Source organism: Labeo rohita, unplaced genomic scaffold, assembly GCF_022985175.1.
Source record: "Labeo rohita strain BAU-BD-2019 unplaced genomic scaffold, IGBB_LRoh.1.0 scaffold_445, whole genome shotgun sequence".
Classification (NCBI taxonomy): Eukaryota; Metazoa; Chordata; class Actinopteri; order Cypriniformes; family Cyprinidae; genus Labeo; species Labeo rohita.
Genome location: NW_026129363.1, coordinates 28,199 through 50,333, shown reverse-complemented (window position 1 = coordinate 50,333; position 22,135 = coordinate 28,199). Strand labels below are relative to the sequence as shown.

The following is a 22,135-nucleotide window of genomic DNA, read 5'->3' as shown; positions in this document are numbered from 1 at the left end:
GTGGCGTCTATGAGGGGTGGCAACTTCAAAGAAAGCCTCCATGCATAGTTTTTGGGGATTTATAGTCTGACATACACAGTTGTGTTCACAAATATTGCATCACCATTAGGAAATCATCTATACTGTGTAAAATGAAAAATAAATAACATTTCAATGTCCATCATGGCACCAAGTCAATAAACAATATATATATATATATATATATATATAAACTTCAACAGGTTATACAGTAAATGTTTCTGATCTTGTATCACTAAAGTGTTAATGTGTTAATGTCATGATTTAATGTTAATTTCCTAACATTAGAAAAAAATACAATAATTTCAAAGCACTGAAACTGGTTTTGGAAACAATGTTTGATTTTCTGTTATTAACAGAGGTGGGAATGTCTTTAATCACTCATAACACACAATCAACCATATAATCTAGCAACACCCCGGCAACTGCATAGCAAGAGCCTAGCAACCACCCAGAATATCCTAGCAACCAACTAGCAACACATTAGCAAACATCTAGAACATGTAACTGACGAAACTATTTGTTTCTTAAGACAAGCCAGCATAAATATGTCTTTCAAACGTTTCAATCTAGTTACTACATGTATTTTTAAATGATTACACACAATTCAAATACAACAATGACTTTCCTGCCCAGTGAACATTCGTGAGATCAATAACAAAAACAAAAAAAAACTTTTATTAGGAATTAATTTGCAAGTCAGTGCCTATTACAGTACACAACATAAATTAAATTACAGATTGCTAATTCAGCAATTAACTTTTGGGAAAAAAATATTTTCATTTTACTACTGTAAAGTAATCTTGCAGCAGTTCAAATAACAAAGAACTGTATATGAACTTGGTATGCACCACAATACAGTACAGTAAAAAATTTAATTAAAGATTAAATTCAGCATCCTCTGCACATTTGGCTAAATTTCATTAGAGTATACAGTACTAATTGGTCTCCTGACACAAGACTATATCTAGTAATTTCTCAGTTCTGCAAAAATGCAGTAGGCTACACATAAAAATGGTTACACATAAAATTTGTCAGTCACACGTCTGAAGGTGTACAACATGTACTACCGTTTACTGTACATATAGAATAGTGAAATTTCCATCATCTAATGTACTGGTACTGTACTATAATTATACTGTGTGTGTAAGTATAATACCCATGTAAATGATTGGTTCATTTCTCTCCTCTCCGTTGTTGGATGCAGAGATTCTGATTGGGGTGTAATCATATTAGCCTCTGTGATGGTTTCCTGCTTCACATCATAACATAAGCATTTATTTTCCACATTCCCCTGCAGTGACAGAGACAGCTCAACGTGTAGAAACTGTATGTATGTTCCTTTTAGAACGTGGCTGAGGATATCAACTAAATTATTCTGCACTTTGGAACAAAATGCTGCTGTAATCTATATAAATTATTACAGTTAGTATGCAGTTAAAAAGAAAAGTATACAATTTTAAACATTTGTTGAGCTTGCTTTTTTTTTTTTTTTTTGTATCCACAGCCAATGACTTCTCACATAATTATTTTTACACTTCCTGTTGTTTTGACTGGTGTGTAAAAATGCTGCATGCTAGTGTTCACATGGTGACAACATCTTATATATGAGTTTTTAGAGGGTTTTTAATTTAAAATTATACAACAGCTAGTCTTTACATTGTGTGGCACTCTGGGGTGGTGTACTATTAAGATGAACCAAATTATAAACCAGTTTTGGGGGGCTTCAATTTTGTAATAGAATATCAGACAGTCCTGACATTGAGCGAGTGACACTCAGGGATGGTGGACTATCAGTATGAGCTGTAATTGGTCTGTTAAAACAGGGATTTTTATGTTTAGAGCTATCCAAAATCACAGAGAGAACAGGTAAAATCTGAGTTTAGGGAGCTTTTATTTTGTACTGCAACATCACTGGCTGGGTGACACTCTGGCATGGTGGACTATTAATCTGAAGTGAAACTGGTTGGTGTAAGTAGAGAGTTTTGTTGACATTGATGGTTTTTAATGCTACTGAACAGAAACACATGGTGTCAAATGCTGAATAGAGTGTGAAACACAAGAATAGTGATAATAGTTCTGAGAAATATTTTAGAAAATGTTACATTTGTGATATATTAGTTTTACTAACATTTCTCATTTTGCAAGAAGCACTAACAAAAAGATCTGAAACTACTGATGTGAGTTTCTCTTCACACTGCATGTCATTTATTTGGCATCATAGCACCATCAACTAGAAATGCAAGCTATTTATTCTTTCTACTGTACTTCCTCTTTCACATCTCTTAAGTTAAATATTCACACATTTCAGATATAGGCTATATTTTTCTAAAAAAAAAATGTTTATAAGAAAAATCAAATAATGTTTGCTCTTCAGATTTGCTGCAGTTTTTACAGACTGTGTCAGTACTCACTCAACAGTGTGAAACATACAGTGACCAGTGTAGTCTGCATTGTTGTTGTGTTATATTATACTTTTGCCATTTCTGTGCTTTTGTTGTTGATGTTCAGAGTCTACTGTATCTCACACATTTCACTGATTAGTTTTTCCACCATGTGTGATCTGTTCAAATGACAATAAAAGACTCATGACCTTTTACACACTTTAAGAGATTTCTGCAAGATGGAAATAAGAACAACTTCTTTAAAACAACTAAAAAAAAAAAAAAATGTTGCAATTCAAGAAGGTCCATTCATTAAGAGGAACTGGAATCATAATCATTAAATTTGTTTCAGTGCTCATCCCTTGCCTTTGTGTATGAATATTTAACTGTGTTCACAGGTACAAATATATCAGTTAAACTCAACACCATCAGTGTCAGAGGACTGATAGATATAAATAGATTTGAGCTCATAGTTGTGGTTTGGTTTGTTCTCTTTCAGCTCCACAGCACTAACCAGGGAGGGAGGAGCAGCAGTTGTCCACTGTATTTTCACTTAAATACATAATTATAAATACAGCTAAAATCACCATTACAATAAATAACCATCAAAATGAATCATTTTCCATTGTTCTTTAAACACACCAGAATATAAGTTTTCATAAAAGCAAATAAATACTGTTTAATTCAACACTAAATGAATCTTCACAACATTTCTGTAGAAATCGTTTAGAAAAGTGTGACATTTTGTGAAAACATGTTACCAGATTATCAACATTATCAAAAGATTTTCTGTAACACATGAGGTACATTTGTATGTCTTTAATGTGTCATGATGTTTCTAAAGATCTGACTGCAGGTTTCAGGAAGTCTTGAGTCTTTAACACAGTCTGTGTCTTTAATATCTGTCATCATTTGTTCAGTATGGAGCTCAGTCAACTTCCTCTTGTGCTCTGTGAGTATCATTTTATCTGAATGTATTTCAGTGGATTATAATTGCTATTATATTATGTAAATGAAGTGTTTAGTGTTCCTGGATTTATGTCTTTTCTTGCTGCTCTCAGAGTTTTAAATCCAGCTCTAGTTCATGATATATGAGTGAAAGATGAGTTTGAGAGAGGAAGTGTGCAGTTAGTGCTGTTTGTGAAAGAGAAATGCTCTGTAGATCAGTGTATTTGTTCAGTCATTCAGTTTTGTGCTGTTGAATCAGTTCTGTTGGTTTGTTTTGCATTTATTGTCGCTGTTGTTGTAATATTTACTATACACAGTTAGTAAGAGTTTGTCTTTATTCTTCTGCTTGTGATCAGACTTTTGGCTTGAAGTTCTATAAACAGAAGTTTGTTATGACCAAATGTGTCAAATATCAGTCAGATGTTTTAATTTTTATCTGGACTCATATACAGTCACCTACACAAAATCTTAATATTTGTACATCTTTATAGTTTTCTTTCTTTCTTTCTTTTCTTGTTCATCTTCAGTTCATAAGAACATTAGCTCAATGTTCACATTGTAATGAGTTTTTCTTTTTTTTTTTTAGTGCTGATTTCAAACATCTATTCTCAACAAACTGAAGGTGAGTGAATTTGATTCATATATTCATTAAATATGATGAAAATGTGATTCTACAGTAACTGTTACAAACCAAATGAGTTGAGAAATTATTTCCATTTCTTTGATTAAAAAAAACTTTTTTAGCAAGTTGAATTCATGTGACAAGACTAAGGTGTGAGACAGTGAGAGACAAGATATTCTTTTGAAAAACTTGTTTAAAAACTTGTATATAAATGTATATAAATAAAATATAATAGTGTATACAAACATGACTGTATATTGACAGATCTTCTATAAATGACTGTAACAGTTATAGAGAACAACACTTCAGTCTATCCTGATTTAGCATGTGTTTTACCATCAAATAACTGTGTTCATACAGTAAAAGCAGCACATTATTTTGATTATGAATCGTTGTCATTGTACAGAAAGACCAAAAGCCAAAGTGACCATTAAACCTGATCAACATGTATTCAGAGGAGAGACAGTCACTCTCAGATGTGACATTGATGGTGAAGGAGTCACTAGCTGGCAGTACAGCTGGTATAAAGATGGTTCAGCTGATGTTTTCAGTGAACAACAGGAACACACATTCAGGTCTGTTACTGAGTCTGATGCAGGTAAATACTCCTGTTATGGAGCAGAGAGAGGAGGATCACGAACATCAAACATCAGTGATGCAGTTACACTGACAGTATCAGGTGAGTTTGATCATCTCTTTATAAACACACAAACATTTAATATGATACGTGAGTTTAAAATATATTCTCGCTGATGCCCACTGGGAAGCACTTCCTGTTTTTTTGTTTTTTATTTTTTATTTTATTTCACAATACAAATACATCTTAAAGGTACTAATGTAACATTTTCATCCAGTCAACTGTTATGTTGGTTGTATTTCTTTGTGATGTTTGTGTAAAGTTAAAAAAAAAAAGAAACAGGAAGTGTATCGGGACCAGCATGTTTACATCTGACCAAATGGTCTATAGCTGAGCCCCCAGGGTGTTTTTTTAGGCGACCGTTATTTAGACACATTTCCATGGCGACGCTTTTTATATTTGTTATGACACCTTTTGTTTGACACATGTTCACAAATCGTTTATTCCCTTTTAATTATTAATATTCACAAACGTGCTCATTGTATTATGAAATATCTGATTTTCCGATTCTGAAATATGTGCAAGTAAATGTATTTGGAGGTTTAAACACTTTTATAATGAGCGTGTTAGTTGATCCAGTGATGGGCGCCGCCATGTTAGAGCTGTGGGATTTACAAGACGCAAATTCATCCTGTCCTCCCGAAAAACATGAAAGTAAGTCTCTGGTGAGCTTGGAGAAGAGCAGAGTAAACTTTATAGTTACCTACACAATGTGTATATGATATCAATAAAATTTGTAAGGATCATTATTGCCGCTTCCATAGACACCGGCGTGTATTTTGCAAACTATAAATGCATCGTTTCACTAGGACTTATGTGTATTTAAATGTCTGGAACCTAAAATAAGCATTATATGGTTATTATATGGTATTATAGTTGCGATAATATGACAAGCCCTCAAGTGACAAAGCAGATTTGAATTCAGCAGTTGATCACGTGACGCGCTGAACGTTCGAATCACACGGTGTGAAAAAGGGTTAATGAGTGATTTCTCTATTTCAGTTCCCAGAGCAGTTTTAAGTGTTTCTCCACAGAAGTGGTTGACTGAAGGAGATCCAGTGACTCTGATCTGTGAGGTTTACGGCTCCTCTACAGGCTGGACATTCAGCTGGTACACTGTAACTGTTTCATCAGGTAAGATATAATGTGCTTCATGTGGTAACATCTGAATGAATATTTAAAAAAATAAATTAATCAATTCATTCATTCATTCATTCATTATTATATAGAGATTAAAAATATATAAATCAATCTGTTTTAATTCTAATCAATCTACTTTGATTATACAAACAAAGGTAATTTATAAGACTCATGTAAAAATGACTCTTGATATCTTGAGGTAACTGGATATTCTCTCTTTTTACAGACAACAGATATAATTATCAGCTGCTCTCAGACAGCAGCAGAGGAGCTGGAGGAAACTACACTGTCAGTTCAGCTGATCTAAATCACACAGGAGTTTATATGTGCAGAGCAGAGAGAGAAAAACCAGCCTATAAAACATGGTACAGCAACTCACAGTTAATATGGGTCACTGGTGAGTTCAAACTGAATCAGAGAATGAATGAGACACTACTGAAATTTTCCCTGAACTTTTTTTAGAGCTTGGTGTGTCTTTAAATTGTATCCTGTCTTAATATGGCTTTGAATAGGAGAAAGATGCTTTTACTGTCAGGTTTAGTTACAGCATCTACTAGCAGAGACTAAATAGACTAAACTAAGCAGCAAAACCTTGATCACTTACCTGTAAATGTAAATGTAAAACGTTTTAATTCTTATGGTGCATTAACTAAAATTAACTTGTTAACTAAAGTTAACTTTTGTGGCACAAAAGTGTAAGTGGACTTGAGGGGAAAATAGTCAAATATAGGTGTAATAATAAAACAAAATAATTTGATTATTTTAATAAAGTGTTTATAAAATAAAGTGTTTTCATTGTGAAATGTATTTTAAATTTTTGTCGTTGATCACACCTCGATTCTAGGAGGGACTTTACCAAAAACTGAGGACACTCCATCAATGTACACTTCAGCAAATTAGTACCTTATAAACTTTATTTTACAGTTTGATTGATATCCATAAGGTTTTTTTTTTTTTTTTCTCCAGCACCTTAATTGTATAATGACAAATATATTAAGGTGTCATTTTGTTAATAAAGTTTTAAACAGAAATAAAAATTAGACTATTTCAGATATCAGAACTGTAGTATTTTATTATTATTATTATTATTATTATTATTATTATTATTATTATTATTTTCTCTGAAATTGTTTTGAATTTGACATGGTGTACAGTGATAATAAAACTGTCCTGACTGGATTTCCAAATTGTAACTGTAATTGTCTTCTCAGGTGTTTCTCCTCCAGTGTCTCTGATCATCAGTCCCAGCAGAACTCAACACTTCTCATCTGTCTCTCTCTCTCTGAGCTGTGAGGACCAGAGTAACTCTGATAGATGGACAGTGAGAAGATACACAGACAGTGGACAGCTGGAAGATTGTTCATCATCAGTGTGGGGATCACAAACAGGATCTACATGTACAATCAGCTCCACCATCACATCACACACTGGAGTGTACTGGTGTCAGTCTGAATCTGGAGAGAACAGTCATCCTGTTAATATCACTGTACACTGTGAGTCTGTGTTTCTGTTTTTATTCATTTGTTTCCATTCACAAAGCCTTCATTTGGGGGCAACCTAGCAAACGCATAGCAACATCCTGCTTTAAATGAGCTTTTCCTAAATAATTTTAATTTATGAATTATCTTAATGTTGAATCGCTTAGATGTTGCTTTGAATGTATTGTTGTCTTGTATTTTATGATTATCATTAAGTTGTCATTAAGGTGTCCTTCAGTGTTTTATAACACTCTAAATAAAATACATTATTATTATTATTATTATTATCACTGTTGTTGTCACCACATTGTTTATACATTCATATTACATTATTGCTATTTGTCAGCTCATGTTTCCTCTGTTTCTGTAGCTGGTGTGATTCTGGAGAGTCCTGTTCATCCCGTGACTGAAGGAGATACTCTGACTCTACACTGTTTATATCAACATTCAACCCCACCAAACCTCACAGCTGATTTCTATAAAGATGGATCACTCATCCAGAATCAAACTACACAGATGATCATCTCTACTGTCTCAAAGTCACATGAGGGTTTCTACTACTGCAAACACCCAGAGAGAGGAGAGTCACCCAAGAGCTGGATCTCAGTCAGAGGTGAGACTGTAGATCATTAAACACTATTTAAATGTTCCTGTATCATTTAGAGATTTTAATTACGCTTATATTATGAAATGGATTAAGTAATTTGATGTTCTTGGATTTTTATTTTTATTTTATTTTTTTTTTTTTTTTTCTTGCTGCTCTCAGAGTTTCAAATCCAGCTCTAGCTCATGATATATGTGTGAAAGATGAGTTTAAGAGAGCAAGTGTGCAGTTAGTGCTGTTTGTGTTTGTGAAAGAGAAATGCACTCTGTTTGTTGTAGAGCAGTGTTTTTGTCCAGTCATTCGGTTTTGGAAGTGTGCATTTATTCCTCTGTTTGTGTTCAGACTGTTGGATTGAAGTTTTCTAAATAGTTTTCTGTTGTGATGATAAAAATGGATGAGGGAAAAAATCGATACAGCATAGTATAGCAATATTTTGCTTGGCGACAATGTATCAGTGTACATGGATGGCAAGTATTGATTATATAAATATTTTTTTTTTTCTGAGCAAGTGATTCAGCACTACTGTATTCTCTCTCTTTCTGTCATTGTAAATGTAAAGTGCAAATGGAGTCACATGACTAAAAGTGAGCTGCAAGCTTTAATACAAGACCTTCACTCACATTTACAGTAAATGAAGCTGTCTATAATGCCAGTGTGCCTCTGGTACTATGTAGTTTTGTGTCTAATGCTATGAGAGAGTGAAGACTGATTATTAAAACAGCTATTCCTGCTACACACAGATGTCTGAAATATGACCCCACTTTCCCCCTCAAACTAAAACATGAAAATAAAAATCTTACTTCCAAGTGTCGGCATTGTTCAGCCCCATAGTTGCTGCTAGCATCTGTATTCCTTACATTGTCTGTGAAATTAAAATGCACTAACGATTTACCAGTGAGAGGATGAGATTTGCTGAAAAACTTCACAACTCAATCACTTTATATTGATAGATATTCCCACATCAACTTTAACTGTGCAGCCACAGAGTTCATTGTTCACTGGAGACTCAGTTACTCTGAGATGTGAGGTGGATCAGTCATGGGTTGGACGGGTGTTTCTCTGGAGTAAAGACTCAAACACTGAGTTTACTGGAGCTGCAGTTAAAACAATAGATTCAGTGAAAGTCTCTGATGGAGGAGAGTACAGGTGCAGAGCACAAAGAGGAAAACTTTACACAAATTACAGTGAACCAGTAACAGTGACAATATACAGCAAGTATTTTTGATCTCAAAAATGATTCATAAGACACTGAATAAGTGACTACAACAGCTATAGAGAACTACACTTCAGTCTGACCTGATTTAACATGTGTTTTACCATCACGTAACTGTTCATACAGTAAAAGCAGCACATTATTTTCATTATGAATTATTGTCATTGTACAGAAAGACCAAAAGCCAAAGTGACCATTAAACCTGATCAACATGTATTCAGAGGAGAGACAGTCACTCTCAGATGTGACATTGATGGTGAAGGAGTCACTAGCTGGCAGTACAGCTGGTATAAAGACGGTTCACTCAATGTTTCCAGTAAACTACAGGAACACACATTCAGTCCTGTTAATGAGTCTGATGCAGGTAAATACTCCTGTTATGGAGCAGAGAGAGGAGGATCACGAACATCAAACATCAGTGATGCAGTTACACTGACAGTATCAGGTGAGTGTGATTATCTCTTAATAACTGCATACATGTAACATGTTATTAATGAGCCATGTCTCTATTTCAGGTGAAGCGCAGGCAGTTTTAAGTGTTTCTCCACAGAAGTGGTTGACTGAAGGAGATCCAGTGACTCTGATCTGTGAGGTTAACAGCTCCTCTACAGGCTGGACATTCAGCTGGTACAGTCTAACTGTTTCATCAGGTAAGTTATAATGTGCTTTATGTGGTCTGAATTAGCTCATTTTATTAAAGTCAAAATTATTCAAATTTTACACAACAACACTTTTATTGTAACAACAATCTATGCAACCACTTTACAGAACCCATATGTACAATACTATAGCCAGATCTTTTGTTCTGTGCATGAAACCTGACATAAACACAAAAGAACAAATTAAGCCTGTAATTGTCAGTAAAAACCAACCTGACAGCTCAGAATTAAAGTTAATACTGAAGGCTTGCCAGAATTAATTTTGCTAAGGCAAGAAAACAAATTAGAACACAGATTTTGGATCTGAATGTACTGATGCAAAACAATGTAATGGAGAACCACATGGTCCATGATCTATATCTGGTATACAATCTGAATATGTTGACTAGGGTAACTGATTAGAGTCAGGTAGAAATATTTCCTTGACGTGAAAACTAAACATTTTCACTATTTACAGACAGCAGAGATAATTATAAGCTGCTCTCAGACAGCAGCAGAGGAGCTGGAGGAAACTACACTGTCAGTTCTGCTGCTCTAAAACACACAGGAGTTTATGTGTGCAGAGCAGAGAGAGGAAAACCAGCCTATAACACAACCTACAGTAACAAACAACAACTATGGGTCACTGGTGCGTTCAAATACCAGGACGAATCAAATTTTCTTGGATCTTTTCAAAGGCTGATGTACTATAAAAACATACTGTAAGTTTCAGAATTCAGACCTTCCTCCCCTGTACACAATATGTTTGATGAAGAATTAATTGTCTTCTCAGGTGTTTCTCCTCCAGTGTCTCTGATCATCAGTCCCAGCAGAACTCAACACTTCACATCTGTCTCTCTCTCTCTGAGCTGTGAGGACCAGAGTAACTCTGATAGATGGACAGTGAGAAGATACACAGACAGTTGGGGGCTGGAAGATTGTTCATCATCAGCGTAGGGATCACAAACAGGATCTACATGTACAATCAGCTCCACCATCACATTAGACTCTGGAGTGTACTGGTGTCAGTCTGAATCGGGAGAGATGTATCATCCTGTTAATATCACTGTACACTGTGAGTCTGTGTTTCTGTTTTTATTCATTTGTTTCCATTCACAAAGCCCTCATTTGGGGGCAACCTAGCAACCGCATAGCAACATCCTGCTTTAAATGAGCTTTTCCTAAATACTTTTAATTTATGAATTATCTAAATGTTGAATCACTTAGATGTTGCTCTGATTGTATTGTTGTCTTGTATTTTCTTATTGTCATTAAGTTGTCATTAAGGTGTCCTTCAGTGTTTTATAACACTCTAAATAAAATACATTATTATTATTATTATTATTGTTATTATTATTATTATTATTATTATTATTATTATTATTATCATCACTGTTGTTGTTGTTGTTGTCACCACATTGTTGTTTCATTCATATTACATTATAGTCCTGTACATCCTGTGACTGAAGGAGATACTCTGACTCTACACTGTTTATATAAACATTCAACCCCACCAAACCTCACAGCTGATTTCTATAAAGATGGATCACTCATCCAGAATCAAACTACACAGATGATCATCTCTACTGTCTCAAAGTCACTCAAACAGGGTTTCTACTACTGCAAACAACCAGAGAGAGGAGAGTCACCCAAGAGCTGGATCTCAGTCAGAGGTGAGACTGTAGATCATTAAACTCTATTAAAATGTTTCTGTATCATTTAGAGATTTTAATTGCTCTTTTATTATAATATTTGATCAAGTAATTTGGCGTTCCTGGATTTTTAATTTTTTTTCTTCTTGCTCTCAGATTTTCAAATCCAGCTGTAGTTCATGATATATGAGTGAAAATTGAGTTTAAGAGAGCGAGTGTGCAGTTAGTGCTGTTTGTGTTTGTGAAAGAGAAATGCACTCTGTTTGTTGTAGAGCAGTCATTTGGTTTTGTAAGTGTGCATTTATTCCTCTGTTTGTGTTCAGACTGTTGGATTGAAGTTTTCTGAACAGTTTTCTGTTGTGATGATAAAAATGGATGAGGGAAAAAAATCGATACAGCATAGTATAGCAATATTTTGTTTGGCGACAATGTATCAGTGTACATGGATGGCAAGTATTGATTATATAAATATTTTTTTCCTGAGCAAGTGATTCAGCACTACTGTATTCTCTCTCTTTCTGTTATTGTAAATATAAAGTGCAAATGTAGTCACATGACTAAAAGTGAGCTGCAAGCTTTAATACAAGACCTTCAGTCACATTTACAATAAATGAAGCTGTCTATAATCCCATTGTGCCTCTGGTACTATGTAGTTTTGTGTCTAATGCTATGCGAGAGTGAAGACTGATTATTAAAACAGCCTCTATTCCTGCTACACACAAATTAAAAAAAAAATCCTCATCCTAAGTGTCGCTCTCATACAAACACACATACTTACAGTCTCTCTGATTGACAATCCCATGTTACAGAAATAAAAATGAAAGGAGATAAGCAGACTGAACAGGATGTGAAAATCAGTGTGTAAATCATCTGTAAAAATGTGTAAGTCAAATTGACTTTCAGTGTGTCCAGAGTGGATGTTTGAAATCAGCAATAAAACACAGAGAAAAACTTATTACAGTGTGTTTTAGTGCTGATTTCAAACACATCCACTCTAGACAAAGTGTCAATTTGGTTTATATTTCGTCACATATGAGTGATCTTACACTGACTGTTACAAGCCAACTGTAAACTCCCAACTGTTCTACAAAAACAAATGCTGTCAGACCTACAGTAGCCAAATGCCTTTAAGGGTTTTTTTTTTTTTTTTTTTTTTTTGTAGACCTCACTGGTTTGACAGCACCACCTTCTGGTCAGAAACTATACTAATTTATCCAGTTTTGATCTCCCTGCTGTTTTGAATTTTAAACTGCTGTACCTTTGTAAAACTTTAGTGACTGATGTGTCTCTTTGACTGCTGATATGGCTGTAAACTCTTAAAAATAAAGGTGCTTCATGATCCATAAAACAATTTTTGTTTAAATTACACACCTTACAATTAACCAGTAACAGTGAAAATATACAGCAAGTATTTTTTTTTTCACATGATGAACTGCTCCGCAGTGATGCAGTTACACTGACAGTATCAGATGAGTTTGATCATCTCTTCATTTACACACATTTAACATGTTATTAGTAACATAATTTCTCAATTTCAGTTCCCAGAGCAGTGTTAAGTGTTTCTCCACAGAAGTGGTTGACTGAAGGAGATCCAGTGACTCTGATCTGTGAGGTTTACGGCTCCTCTACAGGCTGGACATTCAGCTGGTACACTGTTACTGTTTCGTCAGGTAAGATATAATGTGCTTCATGTGGTACCTTCTGAATGAACTGGATTTAGTCAAGTTAAAAACTGTATTTAATGTTGTACTGGGGAACTTTGTCATTTCTATCAGCAGCTGTGGTTGAAACATAAACTTGCATACTTGCGAGGTTTGCATATTTGCATGGACTTTTAAGTGACTGGTTAAGTTCAAACATACATTACATAAATGACACATCACTAAAAGCAAAATGCTCCTCTCAAGAGTTTATTTGTTTTGTGAACATAAGAGCTATTGACATTGAATGCTTTCCTGAGGTGAATGCAGCATAACATGTTCACAAGCTGTTTCATTGTCTATGGTTCATTGAACAATCACACAATTCAATAACTCATACTGTCTTTCAACATATTTTCTGAAGTTCATTCACGGTGCTGTAGCTAGTAAAGACGAAGAGGTGACCCATTCACTTGTGCTCCATACTTCCACTTAAACTGAGGTGAAGTTTTAAGCTATGGCAAACTTTCAGGATTGGATTTCTTCTCTTATCTTTTATTTTTATTTATTTCTTCTTTTTTTTAGCGCTGTTTGGATATGTTTGCATCATTATTGTCTTTCTAGTTAACCAGAGCAGTACTATATTAGGTCAAAAGGAGTCATCAATTGACTTTTTGTGGCCAGCATGGGCCATGCATTTGCGTGGTGATTAATATTGCTACTGTTCATGTGTGTTGTGCCTTTCGCGCTGCTGTTTTGTACTGATGAAACTGATATTTTAAGGAATCCCTGTAGTTACTGGTGATCACTGTAGCAACATTATATTGTGTCATATCTGCAGACTCTCTGCAGTTCAAGGTTTCTTGGCCACATGGTCCACAATCCATCCATGATATACAACCTGAATATTTTAGGTTACACCAACAAAAGTATTAGATTAAAATCAGATAGATCAAATAGAAATATCTCCTTGAGGTGGTAACTGCATATTTTTATATTTATTTATAGACAGCAGTGATCATTATAAACTGCTCTCAGACAGCAGCAGAGGAGCTGGAGGAAACTACACTGTCAGTTCTGCTGCTCTAAAACACACAGGAGTTTATGTGTGCAGAGCAGAGAGAGGAAAACCAGCTTATAACACAACCTACAGTAACAAACAACCACTATGGGTCACTGGTGAGTTCAAACTGAATCAGTGTGAGTGAAACTGAAATAAGAATATGTGAGAGTGTGTTATATAATACAGTGATTGATGCATCTGGGTTCATATAAGTAGGAATCACATTTTCCTTGATCTTTTCAGAGGTTGATGTACTATGAAAACATACTGTCATTTTCAGAATTCAAAACTTCCTCCCCAGTCCACAATATGTTTGTGAAGAATTGATTGTCTTCTCAGGTGTTTCTCCTCCAGTGTCTCTGATCATCAGTCCCAGCAGAACTCAACACTTCACATCTGTCTCTCTCTCTCTGAGCTGTGAGGACCAGAGTAACTCTGATAGATGGACAGTGAGAAGCTACACAGACAGTGAACGGCTGGAGGATTGTTCATCATCATTGTGGGGATCACAAACAGGATCTACATGTACAATCAACTCCACCAACACATCAGACACTGGAGTGTACTGGTGTGAGTCTGAATCTGGAGAGAACAGTCATCCTGTTAATATCACTGTACACTGTGAGTCTGTGTTTCTGTATTCATTAATTTCACTGGAAGTGTACAATCAGTGCATAAAACAGGTTGATTAAACAAATGCAGTAATATAAAATGATATTTGTGCTACTAGGACTTCACTAGGAAGTCAAATCATTAGATAAAATTCAACTATTTCAATAAATGAAAGACAGATCCAACTCATTTCTAAAAGTAGAGACATTACCTGTTTTGACTTTGTTTTGACTAGTAAGCAATTGCTCAGCAGTGTCCTAGTGATCACTCAGAACACCACAACAACATCTGTCCTCATTCAGATATATTGCTTGATAAAGTTAATTTGTGTCTCTTTTTCAGTTTCTCATTCAGAATCTTAGATCTTTGTTCTTCACACACTCAGTTCTGTACTGGCAGTTTGTCCATATCTGCTAGTGACAGTCGTGCTGATCTTCAAGTGCTGCAGAATGAGAGGTAAAACAGCTGACTGATTTATTGGATGTTATTATGACAATATTTTACTGACCAACAATTATTATCATTATTGTCAGTATCATAATTAATACTATTTGGATGAACGTGCATGTGGTCAAATTAACAGTTGTGTTTTTATGCATGTGCCACTGTCATCCTTTCCTAATGGCTGTTAGATTCAGCATGAATCAGCTCTTCAAACCCTTGGACTTCTGAGTGAAACAGGATATTCAACGAGAAAACATGTAGGACAGAACTTGATTTTACCCAACAGGAATTTTAAAAAATGGCATTATATACATTTTCTTCTTTTTAATTACTAAAAAAATGATCATTTCATGTTGATTTTAAAAAGACATTGATTAAATGTCCCTCTGAGGCCTGATAACACACTGACTCAACTGAACTGTTCATAAAGTTTTGGAAGCTTATCTTACATTACTGCTCTTTCAGTTGCTTTTCAGTATTATTTTATCATAAAAGTAAGTTTTATATTTTTTATTTCATTCTTCTTTAATATTGTAATATAGTTAAATCCTTTACAATATAAGGCTCAGTGTATCTCATGTATGTATGATGTTCCCTCTGTGATGTTTGTCTGCTTTACTTTACAACCACAGGAACACACTGTAATTTGTTTATTCATTATTCTTAAGAGTGTTCTTTATGACTTGTATTGCTGCAATCCACTGTAGGTTTTTCATATTGTGTAGTGTTCATGTTTTCTGTATTTAAAATAAAAGAAACAGTGCCTTTTTTAAAATATACTGGAGCTGATGCTTTAAAATTCTTGCAGTGTCACAGTAAAAACAAAAGAGCAATGACCTCTTACTGCAGTCAGTTAGGTTTTACATGTCAACTATTAAATATTTTTGGACATTTTTAACAATGCTACTATAATCTACATAAATTATTACACTTAATATGCAGATAAAAATAATACTATCAAATTGTAAACAACTTCTGAATATGCATTTCTCGTATCCACAGCCAAAGAATTCACGTGCTCATCTATACTGCATACTTTATAACATACTGCATGTCTTGTTGTTGTATTGCACTTTTATTCCAAGCGTTGCAAAGATAAAAGCAAATTCATCTTTATGTTGGCTTGAGAAAGCCTAGCCTGAAAGAATGAATTACATTTAATATCTTTAATATCTGTAAAAACGTTGGCATTCATGTATTCAGCCAGTTTCTGTGCTAATAATTAAAAAGTAAAAATAAAAATAATAGTAATAATAAGCAAAGACATAAACATCAATAAATATGAAAAAATATAAATGTTAAAAAATAGGTCTGAAATAACTTCAAATGTTGAGTAATACAGGTTTGCACGTAGAGGAATTGTTCGGTGTGTGACTTATTTATTTTAGCCTGTAAATGGAGTCTAAGAAGGGATTTCCCTGATCTTCGAACTGGAGCGACGTCATCAGGGATTTTTGCTTTTAGAGCTATTTAAAATCACAGACAGAACAGGTTATAAATAAGTTTTGGAGGGCTTTTATTATGTAATACAACATCAAACAGTCTTGACGTTGGTGAGTGACACTCACTATTGTGGACTATCAATCTGAAGTGAAACTAGTTTGTGGAAACAGGAAGTTTTCATCAACCACTTTCACTTCAAATTGATGGTACACCTTATTAGAATGACACACACACAGTGTCAACAGTATCTGGTGTGTATTTTCAAAATATAAGCCCTGTAAAGACTAATGTAAATGTATGTTGATAAAAAAGGAAACTCCACAAACCACTGTCACTTTTGATTGTATAAACTTCCTCATAGGGTGTCACTTACAAAATAAGAGCCCTGAAAAGACTCATTTACCTATATACTATTTTGTCTATACATTCAGAAACCCATAAAAAGAAAATTTCTTGATTACACAGGCCAATTTGTAAGTCACTGTGAGTGAATAATATTTACTCCGTATCTAAAATGAAATTTGTTTGAAACCGAAAGCTTTATTTTTATGTAATCTGAGTTGGTAGACAAAACATCTTGTATATGAGTTTTTAGAGGACTTTTAATTTGGAATTATACAACAGCTAGTCTTTACATTGTGTGCCACAGGGTGGTGTACTATTAAAGGAGACGTCCACTTCCAGAACAACAATTTACAAATAATTTACTCACCCCCTTTGTCATCTAAGATGTTCATGCCTTTCTGTCTTCAGTCGTAAAGAAATTATGGATTTTTCTTCATATAATGGACTTCAGTTGTGCCCCCGAATTTGAACTTCCAAAATGTAGTTTAAATGCAGCTTCAAAAGGCTCTAAACGATCCCAGTCAAGGAAGAAGGGTCTTATCTAGCAAAATGATTGGTCTTTTTTTCAAGACATAAAAATTTGTATACTTTTTAAGCACAAAAGTAGCACAGGCTTTGGGATGCACGTTCTTGAATGATTTGTTCATTTTGAACGGATCTTTAATGTGACACTAATGTGACTTTAATGTGTCGTCTCAGGGAGTGATTCATTCAGTCGCGCATGCGCAACATCCTATTAGGTTCTGTACTGAAATTAGTTCACCTGTTTTTGAGTCGTTCGTTCATCTTATGGGGCTGATACGTGATGAACGAATGACTCAAACCCGAAAACTTGTCAGATAAGAGGTGAGGTGAGCTAATCATAGACTAAAGACCCAGGTAAACAATGAATTAATCTTTTCTGTTTCTTATAGCATTACAGTTTTGTCTTGTTTGTAGTGTGATCAACGTTTGTGTAAGCAGTAGATGTGTTAGGGAAGTAACACGTAACATTTTAATTATATTTTGCTAAAATAAACGAAATAACTTCTCGAAAAAAGTCTCGTTCATTTTGCTGAACGAGACTCAAAGGTCCAACTCGGTAAAATTATCCGAACTTCCCATCACTACTACAAATCACGTCTAAGTTCATCGTCTGTGTACTCCGGCTCAAAAAGGTAGAGTATGGTGAAAAACTCCATCTTATTTTCTTCTACAAATTCAGAATCGTCCGGCATCGCTGTAGCTTTTTGTTTGTAAACAGCGTTTGACTTACTTGCACTTTGTTATTCTTTGCATTTTAGAAGTTCAAAATCGGGGGGCACAATTGAAGTCCATTATATGAAGAAAAATCCTGAAATGTTTTCCTCAAAAACCATAATTTCTTTACGACTGAAGACAGAAAGACATGAACATCTTGGATGACAAGGGGGTGAGTAAATTATGTGTAAATTGCTGTTCTGAAAGTGGACTTCTGCTTTAAAATGAACTGAATTATATAGTTTTGGGGGCTTCAGTTTTGTAATCGAACATCAGACAGTCCTGACATTGAGGGAGTGACACTCAGGGATGGTGGACTATCAGTATGAGCTGCAATTGGTCTGTTAAAACAAGGATTTTTTATTTTTTTTATTTTTAGAGCTATGCAAAATAACAGAGAGAACAGGTAGAATATGAGTTAGGAGGGCTTTTATTTTGTAATCGAACATCAGACAGTCTTGGCATTGGCTGGGTGACACTCTGGCAAGGTGGACTATTAATCTGAAGTGAAACTGGTTTGTGGAAACAGAGTATTCTTTTTATAACTATATGAATTTACAGATAGAAAAGGTTATTTATAACACAATTAAAATGATGAAGTATCTATAACAGCTATAGAGAACAACACTTCAGTTTTAACCTGATTTATAGTAGCGTTTATACTGTTTTTTCAATAGGTAAGTTATGATGTACTTAATGTGGGAACATCTTAAATTAACTTTGATTTGACTCTCTGATCTGGTTGGGATTATTATTGATGATTCCAGCTGGATGGTGAAGTTGTGCTGTATTGTTGGAGTGGCTGGAAGCAAAAAGCTCTGTCTTCACTAGATTGACTTGTAGGTATTGGTTTTTTGTCCATCCTGAAGTGTCCACCAGGCAGTCTGAGATTCATGATGGTACTGTGGGATTGACTGGATGAAATAAAAAATGTGGAGCTGTGTGTCATCAGCACAGCAATGGTTCATATCACACACACTTATCGTAAAGAAGTTCACTGCTAATATAAGGTTTAGTATAGCTGTAATGCTTTGTAGGGTTTTCTTATTTTGAACTGTTCATATTTTCTTTAAAAAAAAATAATAATAAAAATATATTATATATTGTAACGCCAAGCCAGCAGAGGGAGCTCTCACCCTAGTACTGCCTGCATGCTCCCTCTGCTGCTTCTACTGCTACTTCCTGTTTGTCACTATATAAAGACTGGCCATGTGCTTAGTACTTTGTGAAGTATTGCCAGTTCACCTGCCCTACCAAGAATCCAGCGGAAATTACGACCAAAACCATGAACCCAGCAGATCGTCTCGTCAGGCTCCGCCAAGGAAACCATCCCATTGAGGACTATGTGACGGACTTTTGTGAACTGTGCGATCAGGTGGACTTTAATGAAATATTTCTTAAGGACATCTTCCGTTTTGGTTTAAGTAAGGACATTTCACGTTTCATGCCACGCAATACCCCACACTGGACTCTTGAAAGATACATAGACTTAGCTTTGCGTTTAAGTGGCTCACCTTTTACTGTCGGGATTGCGGACGAGGGACCCCGCAATCCTGCAGTAGCCACCCCACCACAACCAGCTCCCTTCACCTCAAGCAAACCAGAGACCCGTCACATCCCAACCTTCATGTCCGGTATCGTCACCATCACGCCAGAGGCTCCTCAAACCAAGCCTGCTAAGCCACAGCCAACTTAAGTCACGTCCACCAAGCCAAGGCCTGTTCACGTCATGCCTGCCAAGCCACAGCCAGCTCAAGTCACGTCCACCAAGCCAAAGCCTGTTCACGTCATGCCTGCCAAGCCAAAGCCTGCTCAAGCCACATCCACCAAGCCAAAGCCTGCTCACGCCATGCCTGCCGCTCCAGGGCCTGCTCACGCCATGCCTGCCGCTCCAGGGCCTGCACCCGTCATGGCCGCCCTCCCACAACCAGTCCACAAGATGGCCGCCGTCCCTAAGACAGTCCACAAGATGGCCGCCATCCCCAAACCTGTTCACAAGATGGCTACCATTCCAGAGCCAGTCCACAAGATGGCCGCCTTCCCCAAGCCAGTTCACAAGATGGCCGCCATCCCAGAGCCACACCACATGATGGCACACATACTGGACTCACCCCTCATGGCCGTATGGGCAGCTAAAATGGCAGCTACCCCTGATTCCAGTCAAGTTGCAGCTGTGTCAAGTCAAGTCGCAGCTGCATTTCCTGAGTCAAGTGAAGTCACAGCTGCCACCCCCGAGCCAAGCGAGATTACAGCTACTGTTCCTGAGCCAAGTCAAGCTGCAGAGCCAAGTCAAGCTGCAGAGCCAAGTCAAGCTGCAGAGCCAAGTCAAGCTGCAGAGCCAAGTCAAGCTGCAGAGCCAAGTCAAGCTGCAGAGCCAAGTCAAGCTGCAGAGCCAAGTCAAGCTACAGCTGCTGCTCCAAAGTCCAAGTCAAGTCCAGTTCCAGGGTCCGGCCAAGCTACAGAGCCCGGTCAAGCAACAGAGTCAAGCAAGGACACAGCTGTTCCCCACGAGTCAAGCCAAGTCACAGCTGTGTCCCACGAGTCAAGCCAAGTCACAGCTGTGTCCCACGAGTCAAGCCAAGTCACAGCTGTGTCCCACGAGTCAAGCCAAGTCACAGCTGTTCCCCACGAGTCAAGCCATGTTGTTCCTGAGTCAAGCCATGTTGTTCCTGAGTCAAGCCATGTCGTTCCTGAGTCAAGCCAAGTTGCAGCAGATCTTCACGAGTCAAGTCAAATTGCTGCTGTCTTCCCTGAGCCAAGTCAAGTTGCGGCTGTCGTCCAGGAGCCAAGCCAAGCCGCAATTGATCTTCATGAACCAAATCAAGCCACGGCAGGCCTCCCCGAGTCAAGTCCGGCCACAGCAGGCCTCCCCGAGTCAAGGCAGGAAACTGTTGTCCTACCAAAACCTCACCAGGTCCCCTCTAACCTTCTCAAACCACCTCCCATATTAGCTGACCTCGCAGAGCCCACGCTCCCAAGCCACGCAGAGCCCACGCTCCACAAGTCCATAACATCCACACCCTCAAGGTCACCAGACATCCCACTATCTACTGTGCTGCCTGTAATGGCCGTAGCCATTTTCAGTGTGTGGGCTGCACACTATGTTCCAGAGGCCTCACCTGTCCACGAGTCTGCTCCAGAAGCTTCGTCTGTCCACGAGTCTGCTCTGTTCACGGTCTGTTACTGCTCCACGGCCCTGGTCCTCCAAAGTTCCACTGTCTGTCATTGCTCCACGGCCCAGGCCCTTCAGTGTTTCACGGTCTGCTACTGCTCCATGGCCCTGGTCCTCCAAGGTTCCACTGTCTGCCACCGCTCCACGGCCCAGGTCCTCCAAGGTTCCACTGTCTGCCACAGCTCCACGATCCAGGCCCACCTGCTCTACATGGACCTGGCCCTCTGTCCCAACCCCTGTTTTGCCTCTGTTCCCCCACCCACCTGGACTGTTGTTGTTTTGAGTGCCAGGAGTCACTCCTAGGGGGGGGGATTCTGTAACGCCAAGCCAGCAGAGGGAGCTCTCACCCTAGTACTGCCTGCATGCTCCCTCTGCTGCTTCTACTGCTACTTCCTGTTTGTCACTATATAAAGACTGGCCATGTGCTTAGTACTTCGTGAAGTATTGCCAGTTCACCTGCCTTACCGAGCATTTACCATTACTCTGTTTGATTACCTGTTGCCGTCTTGCTCTGTCTCTGGATTATTGTATTTACGGATTACCCCTGTTGGATTGTTTGCCTGTGTGGACTGTTTTCAAGGTTTGACCCTTATCCGCCTTTTGACTATCGCTATCTGGATTACGCCTGTTGTCGCCTTCGACCCTCTGCCTGTTTATACGTTTGTTTGCTGCTGTGATTAATAAACTTCCGCTTATGGATTCTAATGCCGCCTCAGCGTCTCTATTATATATATATATATATATATGTATATATATGTATATAATTAAAGGGCACCAATTATGCCCCTTTTTACAAGATGTAATATTAATCTTATGGCTCTCCTGAATGTGCCTGTGAAGTTT

The 22,135-nt window shown here is 37.0% G+C and overlaps 1 protein-coding gene across 1 annotated transcript in view; it reads left to right on the top strand.

Annotated features, from left to right (window-relative positions):
- Positions 1 to 1,936: 1,936 nt before the first annotated feature.
- Positions 1,937 to 22,135, top strand: part of LOC127160736 (hemicentin-1) — a 37,903-nt gene continuing 17,704 nt past the window's right edge. The window contains exons 1-16 of the mRNA XM_051103387.1: positions 1,937 to 1,989; positions 3,247 to 3,354; positions 3,937 to 3,972; positions 4,379 to 4,651; positions 5,612 to 5,743; positions 5,976 to 6,146; positions 6,961 to 7,242; positions 7,598 to 7,840; positions 9,217 to 9,489; positions 9,560 to 9,694; positions 10,161 to 10,331; positions 10,476 to 10,635; positions 11,129 to 11,355; positions 12,873 to 13,004; positions 13,983 to 14,153; positions 14,377 to 14,658. Of these exons, the coding sequence (XP_050959344.1) occupies positions 3,324 to 3,354; positions 3,937 to 3,972; positions 4,379 to 4,651; positions 5,612 to 5,743; positions 5,976 to 6,146; positions 6,961 to 7,242; positions 7,598 to 7,840; positions 9,217 to 9,489; positions 9,560 to 9,694; positions 10,161 to 10,331; positions 10,476 to 10,635; positions 11,129 to 11,355; positions 12,873 to 13,004; positions 13,983 to 14,153; positions 14,377 to 14,658 (2,719 nt within the window). The 5' untranslated portion in view covers positions 1,937 to 1,989; positions 3,247 to 3,323. The remainder of the gene's footprint in view (positions 1,990 to 3,246; positions 3,355 to 3,936; positions 3,973 to 4,378; positions 4,652 to 5,611; positions 5,744 to 5,975; positions 6,147 to 6,960; positions 7,243 to 7,597; positions 7,841 to 9,216; positions 9,490 to 9,559; positions 9,695 to 10,160; positions 10,332 to 10,475; positions 10,636 to 11,128; positions 11,356 to 12,872; positions 13,005 to 13,982; positions 14,154 to 14,376; positions 14,659 to 22,135) is intronic.